Below are 19,881 nucleotides of genomic sequence, written 5' to 3' on the forward strand. Positions count from 1 at the left end.
AAGGGGCTAAGGAGTCCCAAGTGCAGTCGGAGCCGAGGATCGGCTCCGAACCCATCCAGCAAGAATGAAGGCGAGATTGACAACTTAACATTACTCTTACCTTGTCTATTACCTTTGAGGCCATGCATTTTCCAAAATAATACGTTTAGTGTAGGTGTAGCCACTATGATAAGGTATTATACGACAGCGTTATGTCCATTTCTAGCTTTTGTGTTACATGCAACCACTGTCTGGAAGGCTGATATCTTATAAGACATGGGCAAGTGCCAGCTGGAATTTTGTCCTTTTGAATATCAAGCCCATTTATATAAGGTGCTTGTGTTACAAATTTATTAAAACTGTATGTTATTTGTATATCAAAATGGTTTGTACAGATGCTTGTGCTGAAAATGTGTTGGTGAGGTTTGTGTTAAAATGCATGGACAGTGCACCCTGCTGGAATGAAAAGAAATGTACATGTATTACTGCAACTCAATTAAATGTACCAGCTAGCTTAGTTTAGCAGCCCATTTACATTTCCCTTAGTTTTCTTAAGCAATTAAAACAGCATCCCACAATGCTGAATAGGACTGGTCTGGGAAAAGGCCTTTGCTCATTAGCTCAGTAAAGAGGGTAAGCCATTTATGCTAAATTCCTGTCTCAGCTTCAAAGGGGAATACTGTGAGAACCTAGAGTCAGGTGACCAGATGAGGTCATTCTGCCAGCCCTCTTGGAAATTATATTTTAGATATTACAAATAGAAATCTCAGGGAATTGAGTTCTAGAAAGTGTACTTGGGTATTTCATCTTGTCAAGAAAGTTAAGGAACAGTAAATCCTCTTAGGTTTAGTCAGGAATATAGTGAAGCTTACCTTAGAGAGTTTTTTCTGTATTTGTACAAGACTGTTCATCAATGTGAATTTCAATATTTTCTGTGATTTGAACTCTGGTTTACTGTAAAATATATTCAATATTTTTACGTTTTTGTTATTTTTTTTAAATATCTAAAATTTCCACGGTGGCTGGTCCTTGTAGACAGTTTCTACACTTTGATTTGACGACACTGTGTGGGCCACTCCAGAAAGCCTAGCTGTCAGTCAACTACCATTTGTATTAGTATTAATACTACACAATATAATTGGACACCCTTTGTTATGGGCCTTAAAATAACTGATTGTGGAGTGTCTGACAGCAGTGATAACTACCTTATACTCTGTGCAGAAAGAGACACAGCAGGTAAATCTGTGTCAGCTACTTGGGGGCAGGGGCACGAAGCACTGGGTTTACAGAGGGTGCTGGAGGACTTGGCTTGGACACTCAGCTAAGGATCTAACCCTACAGCTGTACCAGTGGGGAGTCATATTGGGAATCTGGAGGGACACAGAAATCCAGACCCCAGGCTGAGTGAATTCCCTAAGCACTCTTAAGGGAAATTGTGCAGAGGGCTGAAAAATAACCGATGCAGCTTTTAAAACCAATTCACTCAACTGTTTTCCCTGTTAGGCTTCCTACCTTTACGTACAGTTTTACTTTCACTTTGAAAACTAAGCTGAAAAACCTCTAGCTGGCTCTGAAATTATGTCATATCTGCCAGAGCTCTTGCTCTAGCTACCGGGAGGTTTCCTCCCCCAAAGTGATGTAATCCCCACCCAGTTTGCATGCTGTATAGAAGAGCCAGTGGACCTCCCACATTGTGATGTCAGAGCTGCCTTGCCCAGCCCACTCAGCCTAAACAAAATGTCAAACTATAATCTCACTTTTCTGAAAAGCCCTACCAATATGTGACAAAGTACAGGCAGAAGCACAGTAACAGATGCAAAAACTAAGCGCATAAATTTGCAATGACCATGCATAGACATCAATTGCATGTTTTTACATAAGAAGCAGATGTCTGTCACAACTGACAACACTACATCGGATTACAAGAAGCATGTAGTACTGTAAATTTCTTAAATTACCACTTAAAAATAGCATGTGGGTGCTGTCATGCAAGTCTGTGAAACATTTTGTGTTTATAGTGCATCATTTGTTAGCTATTTAACCAAACAGGAAGGAAAAATAAGTGGGAGTTTGATGCTTTGCAAAACCGTGATTATTCCCAGCGCTATGGAGCTTGGTTCTAAATTTGACAGGAGGAGTGTAACAAAAAGTCTCCCACTGTACGGAAGGAAAGGCTGACAAGAAAACAGTACATTAGTCTGGTCACTTGCTGTGAGCAGTCAATCACATGCAGATAATGGGTCAAATTACCCTTAGCTCTTTGACAGCTAGGGAAGGTAGGTGTGAAGGGGGGATACTTTGAAGAACTAGATTTCAGCCTTAACAAAAGAAATCAAGTTAGCATTTCTAAGAAGAAAGAGCAATACAATGCGCTTTTCAATTCTGTTCTGTAGCATTTGCACTGCTTGTGTTTAAAGTAGTCATTAAAAAAGGATAACATTTTAACCAAAAGTAGAGGACTATAACACATCAGTGAATGCCTATAAAATCAGTGCACTGACAGGAGCTTTAGGGAAAACATGGCAGATCTGATGCAATTTGTTGGAGACAAACAATGCATTCTGGGATACTTAGAGGCAGACTAAATAGTCAGAATTATTTCAAGATGCCAGACCCCATGAGGTCAGAGTCAGAAATTGCGTATAAAAATATCTAAAAAGCTCTAAATAGTCCCAGAGTGGTGTTAAAATGTAGGAAACACCAAAAACCTAATAACTTGAACCAGACACACAAAACAAGTAATGAAGTATTATGATCCTGTTAGGAGCAATTGTCCCCAATCAAACAGCTGCATACAGAGGCATAAGTTAGATGTGAAAAAGAGGCTTATATGCTTTCAAAAACCATGAAGATTTAGCCTTAAAAAAATTGGCTCATCTCCACAGAAACACAGGCAGCAAATGTACAGCTCTCCAAACCTCTCAGCTTACACACTGAACATTTATTTGCCAAAGGAAAGTTTCATTACATTCAGAGCACTCATTTACTTGCTTATACAAAAACAGATTATATCAAAGGCCTATGCAAAAGGAAGAGCACATTTACACCACATCCCCCACCTCAACATTACAGCATAGTAACAAACAAGCTTTTGTCCACAGTGTCACTTTTTACACTGTAACGCCTACTCTTAAGATAAAAAAAAATTGTAAACTACTTAACAATAGCTGAAAATGATTTATAATATAAAACATGCAATACGGTTAAGAACAAAAACTGTTTTACTTAAAGTAACTTTTCTTTTTCCTCCAATCTTACATTTGCTTCTCGACATTCCCAAACTGATTTGCTTTTCTTCTGCCTGATGGACACCGAATAACCATTTTCCACAAATGCTCTACTGTTCTTAGTTAATACGTTGCTCTTTTGGCACAAGTTTTGTCAGGTTCAATTCTTTATGTTGGTATGACTGCATCTTTACTAATATAGGTCTTGCCTGCTTCTCATGGCCAGGCTTGGGGTATACACATGATAGATGCCCTTTCAATTAAACCCTGCTGTAGAATACCAGTCCAGTGGTTTATCCATGCTTTCATAAAATTAATAATTGTTCATTCCTTCCAGTTTCTCTGGTACAGCAGACAATCTCAGGTTTTCTTTGCATGTTCTTGTCCTCTTAACTATACAATTTTTGAAAGATATCCTCTTGAGCAGTCTCCTACTCAGCCAACCACTTCCTAATTTCAGGCTATACTTAATGCAGCTATCAGTTCATCTTAATAGCAATTTAAAGCTTCTTCCATTTTTCCAGTCTTTTATTTGAGTAGATATATTCCTTCAAAGTTTTATTTTAAAATTAGGTCAGTGCACATCTGAATTATTTTTTTCTCTAGTTTACTGGAAACCATGTTGTGCACCAAATCTGCAAATCTGTTGCTTTAACTGCTTTCTGATGAACAACCACAAGGTCAGTGCTTTCTCTTCATCTTTATGAAATTTTCAGGCTCCAAGTTTCTTCTTTACTGGCATCCAGGCAGTGTACTTACTCACCAGTAACTGAAAAGCTGCAAAGTGCCAGCTCCTTCTGCCCCCCCCCCCACCCCCACACTGGGACAGCTGAAATCAAGCTGTTGATCAGTGTGTAGCCATGTTGGAAATCCGTGTGAATTAGTTTCATCCTTATTTTTAATTGTTTGTTAATGTTGAATCAGAGTAATTTTTGATCCACTTTTAGTAACTCTTTACTGCCTACAAATTCTCTAATTTGGCAAAATCTTACAAAGGGATCTCTGCCTCTGCTGAAGGTTCATGTCTGCACTCTTATTAGGTCTGCATTTCTTAAGAAAATTGGTAGACTTGAGGAGCAGTATGTTTTGTCTGAAGTCACTGGAACTGGAACCTCTTAAAGTAACTTTCAAATGGATTTTGCTAGGTTTTCTTCTAGATTCCATTTAGACATCACACTGCATTTTGTACCAAAGTCCTACACAATGAAGAGCTTTGGTGGTTACCTACAGGAGGTATCTGCCTGCTACTTGTTAGCTAAAGCCATTTTAAAGAGGAAGGCCTACACTGGCAGAGAACTGGTACAAAAAAGGGAAAAGTATAAGAGCACAAGTCAAAGAAAGTAGGACAATGGAGCCATCAAAATGTTTGGCAAAAAAAATATGGATTTTAGTAGCACTAGAAAGCCCAGCTGAAATGGCTGCTTACATCCAGAGCTCTGGACAGGGCTGCAGAAGCTAGGATTAAAAATAGTTTACCAGGGAGACACAGAGAAAAAAAAAAAAAAAAACCCTCAGAAAAATAAGCAAGCAGGAACAAAAGGATGCAAAGATTGCCGTTTTTAAAGCTGCAAATAAAGAGGTGCATTTTGTTTGAAAATAATCATAGCATGACAAGTGGTGAGGTTCCTAAAGCAAACCTGGCAACAAACAGAAGAATGAAAGAGAAATCACCAAGACCAGTAAAAAAAAAAAAAAAAAGACACCCAAACAAAACAGAAGTATGAAGGCTACAAGGAAAGGGGCAAGATCTGGAGGAAGATAAAATTATCAATTAAAGATAAGCTGCAAAAACAGAACAGAATACATGGGCCAACAGAAACAATTAAAAGGCCAGGGGGAAGAAAAAGGGATCAGGGAGAAAAATTCATTCAGGGAGCAAGAACACAACTGCAATACAAGAGACAGTGAATGGCGCAGATTGTAATATATCTATTAGAGGAGAAATATAGTTTACTAGGGAGAAAAGGGAACAGGTGAATAAGACGCCTCTCTCACGTGAGACTTGTGACAAACCAGAGAAAGCAGCAGAGACAGACCAGGGAAATCTCTAAGGGGGTGGGAGGACAGTGTAACAGATGTTTTCAGCAATTCGGACGTCAGCTGCTGGACAAGTGCGGGACTACACAACCTGGATAGAAGCATTTATGAGGAATGGATGGCAGAGTAAAAAAAGAGTTGGAAACACGTATACAAAAAAAAGAAAGGATTGCAGAAAAACAAACAAGTAGAATGAATGATGCACATGTTCTGAGACTATGGGTGGACAGGAAGTCTTGAAGCAGCAGAGAAGATATGGGTAGACATGTAGCAGAGACTATGGGTGGACAGGAAGTCTTGAAGCAGGCAGAGAAGATATGGGTAGACATGTAGCAAAAAGATCATTCACATTCTGTAAATGGAGCAGAGAGAAAACAAAACAGTATGGAAGCACAACGGGCCCTATACATGAATAAAGAAAGAAGGGGAGGGGACAACAAAGGGGATAGACAAGAAAACAAAGCAGCCAGCCAGAGACTTTCACACATCCTTTGGACCATAACTGGAAAAAAAAAAAAAATACACCTTTTCTTAAGACCGGCTTAACCCCATGTCCAAGAATACACACTTGCTGAAAAGTATTAAAGGGAACCAGGAGCTTTAGAGGCACAGACGACCAAGGCCCAAGCGGTATGCTGTACTTCAGCCCATCTAGTACAATGGTGGTAGTTACCTTACAGCATGGCAAAAAGAAATGAGACAGATATATAGCATAAGAGATGTGCTCGTACTGCATAGTGTACAAAGTTGAAGAAAGGGGGGTCAATAATGCTGTCCAGAAGGCCTAGACTACAACCTTGCAGACCCAAATATGTCACTGTAGTATAAACAAATGTAAAGTACCAGCCAATGGCTCCATTTCTAGAATCAACAATAAGCATGGTCAGCCTCTTCCACATTGAAGTCATCTTCTTCTGAAGACTCAGTGGGTCTAGACTTAGGTGGGAGGAGAATCTGCATTCTTGGAGGGGCACTGTAATGGCAGTAAAGAGGTGAAAGTGTTTCAAGCTTAAGCCAGAGGAGGACCGCTCTATCACACATTAATGAGGACTAGCTTACTTGGTTTGGGGGAGGCGTTGGAGGGAAAGCCTCTAAGAAAAGAAGAGACAGTCCTACTACAGCACAGCCAAACATCATGAATTTGTGAAGGAACAGTAAACTGTGTAATGGGTAATGACTCAAAACAATGTTGTGATAGGGTAGGGGGGCATTGATGGGTATTGACAGAATTGTTTAGGACCAGTTGGGTAAAATGAACCCATGGTAAGTGCAGGGTAGGCAGGCAGCACTTATCTGTCTGACATCTGGATACATGTGCATGTATGTGTGGGGTACGGAATCACCAAGCCTCATGCCAGGGGTTGTAAACTAATATACTCCTGACAACAGAAGCTCAGGAATGGAAGTGACGACTAGGTAGCTCCATCAGAAAACTGTAAAAGATTCAACTGAAAATTGAGAGAGAAATGGGGCTTGCTTCATATCCAGACCTTGAAACTAAGCTCAATCCAAGAGCAGACTACAGCACTGAATTAATTAGACATTTGTTTATCAGAAAAGTTTGACTGGGCACAGGTGCCTTTTTTAGCAGAGACCCGGGGAGAAAAGCTTCAAAGTATCACTTTTAATGCAATCAATATTTACAACAATAATTTTACAATGAAAATTCAGTGAATACATAGTATAATAGTTAATATAATTAAATTTGTACTGATATTCACAAATGTTTACAAGCCTTGTAAGGACACTACAAATAGAATGGGGGATAAGATACGTAGTAGTAGTATAACAGAGTGAAGTATTAGAAGAGATAAGCAGGTTGGAGTTTTAACAGAGAAGTAGTGATGGAATACTAATTTGGCTATGCTGATTAGAAGTGGGTATAGTAGTTTAAATACAATAAACCAAGACATTAGAAGGGGATTAGCAGGTTAAGTGAATTAGTGCTTTAAAGGGAAATATAAGAAAGGTGATTAAGGGTGTTAGAGAGTTATATCCAAAATGAGAGCAGGGACAAAGCAAAGAGGCAGAGTGGACCAAATAAGAGCAGGGACAAAGCAAAGAGGCAGAGTGGAAGTTTTTTTTAGTAAGGTTTTAAAAAGATGAAGGTGCGTGTGTGATAGACCAAACTGATGTAGGAATTTTATTCCAGGTTCTAGCTATACTACTGGAATAGAGATCAACTGCAGCAACCCTCTGTAGCTTAAAAAGGCAGTACTAAGGAAAGATGAAGGACTGATAGTGGCAGTGTAAAACTGAATATACTGCAGGAAGAGCTGAACTGGGGGCATCCAAGCCTTGCTTGAGGCTGAAGCAGCATTTACATGAGTGTAAGAGACTGACGCACACCTAGAGAAACACAAGACTTATGACGTGAGCCTTGAATTAGCTGAATAAGAGGAGGTACAGGTGGAGATAAGGACTCCAAAGTTACAAAACCTTGAGACAGAGACAAAGGTCTATCAGGACCTAGCTTGAGGTGGTACTATTCTGCTCCATCTCAGATAACGTTATGGGACATCCAAGGATATCCAGTGAAAAGTTATTTGGTTTTCTGAAACTGATGCAAGGACAGTATGTGGGGATATCCTACTCAACTCATATCCAAGCTAGAGAGGTTTCAACTGCTGGGGAAGGATGGTTAGGAGAAGCTAGAATCAACTTTAAAAAAGCAACAAAAGGAGCATTACAGAAATCATCAAATCCCCAAGATCTGATACCAGGGGGACGCTACATTGAGTTCTGTTCCGATACCAGGGGGACGCTACATTGAGTTCTGTTCAAACCAAGGAGTGGAAAAAAATGGAGACAATGTAAACATTTTTTATTCAACTCAAATATAACCAAAAAGCCAAGACAATGTAGCAGTGATTGTAGATTTGTTTTATTCTTTTTAAATATAGCCATTTTTTTTGGAAAGGAAAGTACAAACACCTCCACAGGCATTCCCACTGTGCTTGTCTAATGCTGTCCCTGGGGTTATAGTTTCCACACTTTTTAGCCTTCACTGTACGTTATCATTACCAGAACTTTCACCATAGTCATTTCATCTACAGTTGTGAAGTGTGGTGACTTGACTAGAACAGTTTTCTTTATTAGGGCCAGAACAAGAGCTAAAGTTCCAGTAACTGTACGTGCTTATCAATTTATCTGTCAGTGAAAGTAATGTTGGTGTTCAACAGTAAGTGTACAGATTCTCTTAAGGTTACTGGGGAGTCTAAACAATTACTCCAGAGGCATAAAGTTCCTAGGATTTTCTCTTGCCTCCAAAGGGAAGTAAGAAAGCCAATACAAAATATTCACTTTTAACAGAAATGTCCTATGGAGTTCTGTATGGCACACACTAGGTGAATGCAAGTCCCCAGAATAACTCAATATGCATCAAGGGATCACAAACTCCTGACATATGGTACTACTGACAGTAGGTGTTAAATTAAAAAAACTCAAGTACATAATCAGTTAAGTCCAACTAAACACAATGGATTTGTTTCAAGAGTTCTGGAGGAAATAAGGGGGTCTATTTTTCTGAACTAAACACTAGTTAAAGGATTTAAATGAAGTTTTCTTTAATACCAGTAAACTGGCTTGCATACAGTATTAAACTATAGGCAATGTACAGAAAAAATGTGGTCTGCAGTCCAGTGCAAGGAAAGTCTGTTAGAGCTAGTGTCATTTTTGGAAATGGAAGAAACTTTCCTAATTCTCTGTTGAAAAAAAAAAACATTGCACTTTACAAAACTCATCCAGTTGATTTAGCCCTTTTAAACGTTGTTTTCACAAAGTTTCAAAAATCTGTTCCTTGACTTCAGTTACTGCTGGGTTCCAGCAAGCAGTCTATTTCAATTCTCCAAAACATGCATCTTTAAACACCTTCTGCTCGTCATATGCTATCCAATTTCTTCAGAATGAATGGTGCTAGGGGAAAAGAAAAAGTAAAAAAATGTTTATTTAATGGCATTAATGGCATAAGCACAAAGTAAATTATGTTAATCAGAAAAGGTCCTGCTAGACTGTAAGCTTTATCCCCTGAAACCACCAGAACAGTTTATTACAATATTGTTTTGAATTCCATCAGAACAATTCACCTCCACAAGAGTAAACTATTTTATTCTGCCAAACTTTCAGAAGGAAAAGTTCATTTTGCAGTATTCTTTGCTTAGTTCCAGTCCTCTGATTTCCAGCTGTTCAGTTCATTAACGTAAATGTACTGCGTTTTGAATGCAAACTAAGGGGTACACAAGGATGCAAAACAGGCTGCAGTCATAAAACAGCAAAAAACTGACTTTCAAAAAATTCACACAGCAAATTATACAATGATGGGCTGCGGTTGTTCAAAAATGAGCATGCTATTTGGACAGCCCAACTAGCATACCCGTTATAAACTGAGCTAAAGTATCACTGAGCGGCCAGACATATTAATATACAGAATGTCCAGATTTTGCCTCATAGTTTTTGGACGATTGCTCATAACATTTGTATTTTTCTGACAAATCAACGAGGAGTGATGTCACAAAGTAATACACACCAGTTTCAGACTTCATATCCTTTAGACAAAATCACACCAACACAGATCTGTTAATTTTAGCAGCTTTCTAAGTTTATAAGAGCAACATTTACAAGCTGTCCCTATTTTGGGGGTCTTTGCCCCACGTTATTTAAGGCTATGTCCACATTGTTTGAGCTAAGAAGTTGAAAGGTCTGTACAGATCAGAGTTCCATACTTTTGCAATTTCTACTGCCTTTGACAGATGATGGCTAACAGGACAAACATTTTGATGCTTGTTGGTAAAACTTTTAGAAGTCAGTTTCTGCTACATTTTTCAAACCCTCTAGCCTCAAGATAAGCCTTGTGTGTCACTTTTGATATTTCCAGGAGGTTGAACACCAACCTAGTGGCGATAATGTTTTTGAGATGCGTTTTTGCCAAAATTATATTTTCAACTCAATTTCATCCTGTTTGGATGATTCAGGAAGTCTTCAATCATAAGATCATCATCATCATATTCCATATGGTACTCAGAAGGGTGCATCTGACCATTTCCTGGTTCATTGTGAACATCTACACATTACATGTCAAAACGTCTTCATGCCAGCAATATCAGGTTGTGTGTGTAAACATCAAAAAGTTGTACTAAATTTACTGTGCCATTCTGTTAGCTTTACTAGCAGGTTCTATAACTTTGGCTGCATGTTGTACCCCTTTTTCTCTGCCCACAAATCTTCTTAGTCTGACCTTCAAGACTGACACTACTACCACACTGTAGCACCGGTGTAGGCTTCACTCATCTGGTACCAAATTCTTCCTTTCTCAGAAAAAAAAAAAAAAAACGAAGAAGAGTTTCACCAGTTTAATCCATCCTGGTACGTCGGCTTATTGCCTTTCAAGGGATGAAAAGTACAAAATGCTACACATTTAATTGCGGTTTGTCATCAACTACCTCAAGTGTAGAGCAGCCCTTGGAGAACTAGAAACTGATTTTTCATGGAGGGGATATAAAGAGAATCAAACCACAAGGTTAAGGAATGCAGATTTCATTGACAGATTCAATAGAGGCAAGCCCTTTAAGAAGGGTGCTAATAATATGTTACCTGCAACCAGACAGAAAATTTATTGTTCTGCTATACGGGTCCCCATTTCCTATAATAATAATAATAATAATAATAATAATAATAATAATAATAATAATACATGAAATTATAAATCAAGAACTGGAGTATTTTAACTATTGATGCAAAAATTAGCAATATTGTAGGCCTTACGCCTAAATATGCATACAAGAACACCAAATCACTGAAAAGACTGTTGTGCCATAAAAATTACAATCTAGTCGCATGGGTACATTTCCTTGTAGGGTATGTAATCATTGTATATATATATATGATGAACAGTGACACCTTCCTGCATCCAACACAGAAGATTACAAGTTCCATCATTATGCAGATTGCAAGTCACGTGACTTGGTGTCTCTAACTTCCTGTTGTAAATGTTCATTTTTCCTACATAAAAGCAGGAACAGAACACTACATGAAAGGGCGAGGGAACATCTTTATGCAATAAGTAAAAGGAGGAGGAGACCAATGTACTATGTTTTAAAAGCACATAATAGTTTAAATTTTTGGTTTAGAATTAGGTTTCTTGCAAAGTTTTCATTTATTTAGGATTTCTATGGATATAATTTAGTCAGTAAATGATATATTGTCATAATATTACATATATATATATATATATATATATATATATATATATATATATATATATATATATTACACACACACACACACACACACACATATATATATATTCATGTGCCAATAGCTACGCCAACCTCTTTATGGCTGAATGGGAACGAAGTTTCCTGTTTGAAACTGATCTTTTTAAGTTACATGTCCCGTTCTATAGGAGGTTTGTGGATGACCTGTTCCTTTTATGGACAGGTACATCCACGGACTTAGAAGTTTTTGTTTCCCAACTTAATTCCTATACTAGCTATCTTAAGTTTACATATGAGTTTTCACCCTTAATTATTCCCTTCTTGGATATTTTTGTTGAGAAGCTACCAAATGGGCTGGTGAATACAGGAGTCTTTAGGAAGGCCTGTCATAAGAATACTCTATTACATAGATTAAGTATGCACCCTGGCTATATCTATAATAATATAGTTAAAGGACAAGCTATTCGCATTTCAAGATATAATCCCAGTGATATCGGATTTGAGAATGAAATTAATAATTTGGGTAATAGGTTACTAGAACGAGGCTATACAACTCATGATATCGTGAAAGGGACTAAGGATATAGCCACACTTAGAAAGAATCGTGCTGCACCTTATTTTATGGATACAACTGAGAATACTATGAGTAATGGATTAGTGAGATTTAATGATAATGCACCTGAGAATATGAATAATGGCATAGTATATCCCATTTTCTATACCTCTGATGTGGGTGCAATTAAAGATATTATTAGAACTCATTGGCGTATTTTAACAGCAGATAACATGATAAAAGGGATAGTTGGTGAAAATCCAAGATTTATTTATAAAAACAAGAAGAATTTAAAGAGGCTTTTATGTTACCCGAAAGAACAGGCAGCCCCTATCTTTAGTTTTGGGACTTATAGGTGTAATAGATGTAATTATTGTAGGTACATTAACCCCATGAACACTTTCACTCATCCTGTAACCAACAAGATATATGAGTTTAAGGTTAATGGGGATTGTGAAGCTAAAGACATTGTCTACTTAGCTACTTGCGAGGGATGTGAAGCGTACTACATAGGAAAAACCAATAGAATGTTGAAAGAACGGATACGTGAACATCTTTATAATATAAGAACTGGTACTACAACTAATGCATTAGCGAAACATATTATGGTAGGAGGTGGTTCACATTCTTTTGAGTTTTGCATAATAGAACAGATAGTAATGGGTCCTAGAGGAGGGGATATTAGGACTTTTACTGAGACCAGGGAAGCCACATGGATCATGAGGCTTAGATCTGACATCCCCCCAGGTCTTAATTCTTCTGTTTCTATTAAACCTTTTCTCAAATCACGTAGGTTACGTAGATAACTAACACTTTATGATTTATACTTTATTCTATGAGTGTTAGTTTTTTTATATACACTCTCACATGTATATATGTATTTCCCATATATCTACAAGTGTTTTTTATATTTCATACATACATTATTCATTGTTTAATGAGTTTTTAAATATGTCATATAGTTCTTATGGGAACTAATGCAGGTTTTATACATTTTGCATATGTACAGATGTATTATTAGATGGATTAAATAGTTTGCCATTCTGTATATATATTATTTATATATATTTTCTATTTTCATTTTTTAGACATTTTTATTAATGAAAAGGCACTGTCTATGTTTTTTGTATATATTGATGAATGAATTCTATTGTATATATAGTTTATAAGTAATTACTGTTCCTTTGGTAGTGTACTCATATACATCTTTTAAAATGCCATCTTTGAGAAATAGACACCTAGCACTTTAAGATTTGATTTGACTCTATAGATTCCCGCCTAATATTACTATTTAAATGCTATTGTATTTTGAGATGTTATATGGTCTGACGAAGCCCAAAGGTGAAAGCGCTTACCATTTTATTTGGATCCTGTCTATGTTTTGGAATAAAGGAGTTTGAACTTTTCGACTGCTTTTTGGCAATACTTTTAATAGACTGCTTCAGTGCTCAAGATATATGATATCGTTGTTTGACTTTTTCCATGGTTTGCTCACTCCGCTACTGAGTTTTATTAAGATTATTGTTGTTGCTTTTAACGGAGGAGCATTTACTCCACTACGGCACTTATTGGATTGTATCATATATATATATATATATATATATATATATATATATATATATATATATATATATATATATATATATATATATATATATATATATATATATATATACATACATACATACATACATACACACACACACACACACACACACACACACACACACACACACACACACACACACACTTTTTTAAAATGTTTGGTAAAGGCCACTAAATAGTTAATTAATGGTGGTTTGTCATTGGCTGAAATTGCATTTAAATATGGCATAAGCCTGGCTGTTAAATTGTCTGATGAAGCATTTGTTTATTGAACGCAAAAGCGCTCACATCTTTTCACTTTTATCTTTGGACATATTCAAGTTTCGGTTCTACCCCGTGGTGTCATCCTTGGATTTTATAGGTTCATAGGTAGGTAGCGTTGTCGCCTCACAGTAAGACATTGTCCTGTTCGATTCTCAGCTAAAAGCGTCTTCTGTGTGGAGACATGCGTGAATGGGAGTACCTTCGTTGAAGGTTGTGCGTCAGAGCTGGCAACTCTGCACATAAAAATCTACTGCCAATCATTAGTGGACCGGAGTTCCGCTGTGGCGACCCCTAACCGGGAAAAGCCGAAAGACACAACATAGGTAGGTACTAGGCTATTTGCCAGAGGGCATTTATAAGCCTAGCCAGTGTGTCAGCTTTCGCCACCCCATTGATTATTAACCGAGCCTCTGTCAAGAAGTCCCAATGAAGTGATCCTAGGGGTGTATTTTCTGTTACCCAGCCACTCGTCAAGGTTTCTCTTGAAGAGTGTTATTGAGGGGCTCTGCCTAATGTAGTTATAAATTTTGTTCCAAAGCATGGGGAGTCTCTGTGATAGGAATCTATCCCACCAGCATGTTCTATTTATTGTTGTGGTGAGGTTTAGCTCACTAGAGCGAGTGGCTCGCAGTGACTTGGATATCTTTAGGTGGAGCATATCCCATCAATTCTGATTTGGACATGGCTTTATAAATCAGGCAGAGATCACCTCTAAGTAAGCGATATGCCAGAGTACAGCTGGAGTTTTTCCAGTCAGGCTGTATAGGACATATGTTTGAGACCAGTAATTCTCTTGGTGAGGTACTTTTGTGGTCTTTCCAGCTGTTGGAAGTGTCTTGTGAGGTACATCCCAAACGGGGCATTGTACTCTACGATGGGTCTGATGAGTGACGAGTAGATTCTAGATGCAAACCCTTTAGTAATTAGATGGGCTACATAGAAGGATTTCCCAACTACTTTGGCAATAGGATTGTCAAAGGAGAGAGTACTATCTACCTGGATCCCCAGATCTCATTACCTCTTCTGTATTAAGGAGGCTGCCACCTATGTGGTAATTCATGGGCGTTTTGTTTTTTCCAAATGGTATGACTATGCATTTTTTGGCATTTAGCTCGAGACCATGACTTTGACACCAGGTGTCCGTCTCAGTAAGGCCCTTTTGGAGAATGTCCGTGTCAGCGGAGAGTCAATTATGGCTCCCAGTTTACAGTCATCGGCGAACTTGGTTAGCCATAGTCCTCCTGTGTTTGCCTGTACTTCTGAGAAGTATATGCCGAACAGTAGGGGTCCCAAGACCGAGCCTTGTGGGACACCACCTGTGACTGGTTTAGAGTCGGACCCGGAGCCAGCTATTCTTACCATGTGAGTTTTGTCTGCAAGCCAGTTGGCAACTCATCTTGTGACGTAGGGGTTTATGTTCAGGCTGGTGAGTTTTTCTATAATTCCCGAGTGGGGAATGGTGTCAAAAGCCTTGGCGAGGTCAAGGTAGGCTGTGTGAACTACCTTTCCCCATCTATGGCCTTGGTGACTGTCTTGAAGTCAACCAGGTTTAGTAGGCATGATCTGCCCTTAAAGCTGAACTGGGTCAGGTCAAGTGTTTGGAGGGTCCCAATGTCTTTTTTAACGAGTTCCATGATGATACGCTCCATAGCCTTGCAGACCAGGCTAGTCAGGCTTATGGGGCAATAGTTACCAGGGCCAGTTGTGGCCCCTCCTTTGTGGAGCAGAATAACCATTGCAGTGTGCCACTCTATCAGCATGTAGCCTGTGGAGAGGCCGAGGTTGAACAGTGTGTTTACGTGGGGGGATAGTTCATCCTGTAGTTCGTGCAAGACGCAGCCTGGGACACCATCTGGCCCAAATGACTATGTGCTTTTGAAAGGGCTGTTTTCACCTATGCGTCTGTGATTTCCAGGACACTACACTTTTCCGGTATTGTTGTGGGCCCTTTTGGGGGGGGGGGGGGGGAGTCTGCAATTAATCTATCTGCCAGGATGTTGGCAATATCAGTGGGTTCAGTATATTTTGTGCCATTTTGCACTAACCAGAGCATATCTGCGAGTTGCCACTTAGATTCTTAACATAGCTAAAGAAGGCTTTGTGGTTATCTTTTGAATTCTTGGCTATTTTTCTTTAGAAGTTAGCCTTGGAGGATTTTACGAGGGACTTTAGTTTCTTACTGATACTGATCAGGGATGTCTTTCCTTCTTGGGATTTGCTTTTTTTCCTGAAGTATTTTCCTCCTCCTATTGTATAGCCTGTGTATGGCAGGGGTCAGCCAGACTGGTTTCCTTTTCTTAGGGGAGGGAGTCTTGGTTTTGCTAGGGATGGCACGATCCATGCATCCTTGTGCATTTGTAAAGGTTCCTGCATCTTGGACACAGTTATCCTTTAGCCTGGGGGCTGTGAAACTTACCACCTCTGTCTTAAGGTAGGTTAAGTCTGCTACAGAAAAGTTTTTCACTGTGGTTTCCTTGGTTGGATGTGGTGGTGTGGTATGGACATCTAGAGTGATTAGTTTATGGTCTGATCTAACCAGTGACGGGTTGACCTCTGGTGTGGAACACCTGTCGCCCATGTTGGTGATTACCAGGTCCAATAGGTTTTCACCTGCTGATCCAGGGCATTTGAGTTGATAAATTCCAGGAAGCACTGGACCTGGGAGTTTGTACTGGAGTAGTTTTCCCAGTTAATGGTAGGGTAATTGAAATCACCCAATATCAGGGTGTTCGGTAGGGCCTTCATGTTTTCCAGTGTCTCCAGAAAGGCAGAGTGGTGGTCCTGGGACATGGAGGGTGATCTGTAGCAGGCCACAATTTGCACTGCAGATTTGCCTGATAGTTGCACATGGATGATCTCGGAAGTATCATGCTGCGCCACTAGCCTTGCCTAAAAAAGGCACTATGGGGGCAGCAAGAGCCTTGGCCAGTATTCGAAAGCCTAGGGGTGACAGGTGCAAGCCGTCTCTTACGAAGCAACGAGGCTTGTCGAGCATGTCGTCCCAAGCTGACAGACACTGGATCCCCTTTGAATGACACCAGAAGCTTAGTCAATTGTTGAAATTGATCAATATTTCTTTATACTGCAGTATCATTCTTGGTGAGGGCAGGATGCTACTCTGGGTCATACCCACCTGGGCTACGTCAGAGAGCTCTTCCATGTCTCTTTTCTCATGTAGTACGGGGAGGTACGTCTCAGGTCATTCACACCAACATGAACAATGAGAGTCACATTTGTACTTGTTCTGGAGTGACCTGCATGCTTGTGTTATGTGGTGGATTCTGGCTCCAGACAGGTAACCTTCTCCTTGTCCAGCCTAGTGAGTGGGACGTCAGTGTGCCTGACTATAGAGGCACCTATTACTAGTGTGTTAGGCATGCTATTTCGCCTTAAGGACTATGATTGGGTGGCACACTGATTTTGTGTTTTATGTGTGGTCTTGTTTGTGACGGGAGGTACAGGTTTTTTGGGTGTCTGCTTTGGAGGACTCGGATGCCTTTGCAGGTTTTTTTTTTTTTTTTTTAGAGCCTCATGTAGCCCACCTAGTTGGACAATTGTAGTTTTGATTACAAAAACTGTAATAGTTATTACAATCTTAACCTTGATTTTTTTAAGCCAGCTAAGTCACAGCCTGGATGCATTATGAATAGCACCACTATTGAATACCAAGATGAAATAAGGATGCCAACTGTATGCATTCACAGATTAAAGGAACAGGCATATATGTATGTAATCAGATTAAATGAACAGGCATGTATTTTTATGCTTTCAGAATACCCATGTCTGCACACAAATTGTGCTTGTATGCGAATGAATACTCAATTATAAAATTTTATGAAAGACTCATTCTGCCCATTCAATTTCAGTGCTACAAAGATTTATTTTCCTCCACCCCCACTCCCATTTTCTACACAAGGTTGGGTGTTGAGCCATCACCACCTCTCCCAATTCAGTGCCAAAGTGCCAATCTCCTAACTTCAGCAGTCATGCTAGATTGTCACAGGTCTTCACCAACACAAGTCATCTAAGTTTCCTCTTGCCTCCTTCCCACACTGCCCAAATCTATACCAAACTGCATTCTGTTTTCCTGCACATATACCCAAAATATTGTAATCTGTTCTATTTGACCAAACTAAGTAGAATCATGGTGGCTTCTGCTCTAATATCACTTGTCTGTCCAACAGTACATATCCCACCACCTGTTTCTAGCACTTTCATAGTCATCACCTCTAGCTTTCTCAACTGCTCTGCTTTTACTGCCCAGGTTTTTGTAGTATACAGAAGTAGTGGTTACACCACTGTTTTGTACACCTAATCTTTTCAGCTTCATTGGCATTTCTCTATCACACCCTAACAATCTGAAACAAGTGGCTGCAGCCCTCAGATTCTAGTTCAACCTCATTTAGATGTCCCTTCTCTTCAAAATCACCTCTCCCCACAATTTCTAGTTTGTAATCACCACATCTACCTTATTCTTTATCTGTAGTTTCTAGGATACTGTCTGCAGAGATATATAGGAAGGGTTTGTTTGGCTGTTTTTAACTGCAGTTAGTGTAGCTATTTTTTCATGTGGGTGCACTTTGGTTTATTTTTCATTTGGGTGCACTTTGATAGTGAATGTATACTGACGGAGGGTTCTTGCTATGATTGTAGAACTATCATTTCTCTAGTTTGTCATCACTTATGTTTACCTTGATCTGCATTTTCTATACCAAGGCTGTTTTTACTGCAATGTTTTTAGTCTTTAATCTGGTTTTGGACTTGGTTACAGTGAATATATAATGACTATATGATTTGTATAAGATGCTTGGACTGTAGAACTGTCTTTTCGAGTCTGTCATCACTGTGATGTTTACCTTGACCTGTGTTTCTTCCTAGGGTGTCTATGTCTAGGGTGTACAGTCTTCAAATTATAGTGAGGCTTAAATGTAGCTTTTTGTATAGCTTGTCATCACTGTTTACCTTTATCTGTGTTTTCTAGGGTATACCGTCTATACCAAGGCTTAGTTCGTTTGATGTTACAGTGAATATATAATGACTACATGATTTGTATTGGATGCTTGTGCTAAAGGGTGCTAGAGTAAAGGGGCGTGACTATTAAAGGGAATGGGTGTGGCTTGATTGTGCATGGGGGCAGGGCTTGTCAGGAAAAGGCACAGTAGAAAGGTGGCAACCCTAGTTTACTATCAATGGATGCCTTATCTACCCCCCCCCCCCCGTACAATTTATTCATGTACACAAATTGACATTTATTTGGAACTTTTCTGTTAGTGGGCAACAGTTCTAAGTAACGTGTTAATAGTTGTGAAAGAATTCTACATAAACAGTGCAACAAACATTTCAACTTCAGAATATCTACACCTTCGCTTTCACAGTGCAATATTTCATGCTTAAACAGAAAGTGCAGAAAAATCTCAATACATGTATATTGGAGGAGGGGAATAAAACTGAAAGCAGAAGCAATCCATTCTGTTGCCCCGTTAATGGAAAAGTTATTCAAATACAGTAATGTCATCTTCTTCTGGAACATTGTCATACGTCTCCAACTCCTGAATTCCGGTCTGAATTTCTTGCGACTCCATTTCATGTAGAACCATTGGCCCCAATCTGTCATGCCTAGCAATAGAGCTCTTCTTAAATGAGCACTGCTTGTCCAAGTAGCCTGCTCGTAGTGCATTGGCAACAACAGTCAGTGATTTTATCCCACAAATTTTTCACCCAAGTCATGACCTCCTGCAGGCTAGGCTTCACAAAGTTTCCATGCCGATTTCTCTCCATTCTATTTTCAATGTAGTCATGAGTTCCATGTGCAATATCAAGAGTCTGGAGATAAGCAGTCATTCCTGTGGGAATCATTACTTGATCTACTCTTCTGCGTGCAAGGAATTTCTTCATGTCTTTACCGCGGTGAGTGTTGGCTGAATCCCAGACTAGCAGACCTCTTTTGCCACCTCGCAAAACAAGCGGCAGCATTACATCAACCCACTTCCTTATAACTGCTTGT

General features: G+C 39.2%; 1 protein-coding gene across 1 annotated transcript in view; it reads right to left on the bottom strand.

Annotated features, from left to right (window-relative positions):
- Positions 1-8,105: 8,105 nt before the first annotated feature.
- The window catches only part of TOMM5 (translocase of outer mitochondrial membrane 5), a 34,138-nt gene continuing 22,362 nt past the window's right edge, over positions 8,106-19,881 (bottom strand). Inside the window, exon 2 of the mRNA XM_044059292.1 lies at positions 8,106-9,158. Coding sequence (XP_043915227.1) covers positions 9,124-9,158 — 35 coding nt within the window. The 3' untranslated portion in view covers positions 8,106-9,123. The remainder of the gene's footprint in view (positions 9,159-19,881) is intronic.

The sequence above is a fragment of the Protopterus annectens genome, chromosome 17.part0 (genome assembly GCF_019279795.1).
Source record: "Protopterus annectens isolate FY-2018-M chromosome 17.part0, PAN1.0, whole genome shotgun sequence".
Taxonomy (NCBI): Eukaryota; Metazoa; Chordata; order Ceratodontiformes; family Protopteridae; genus Protopterus; species Protopterus annectens.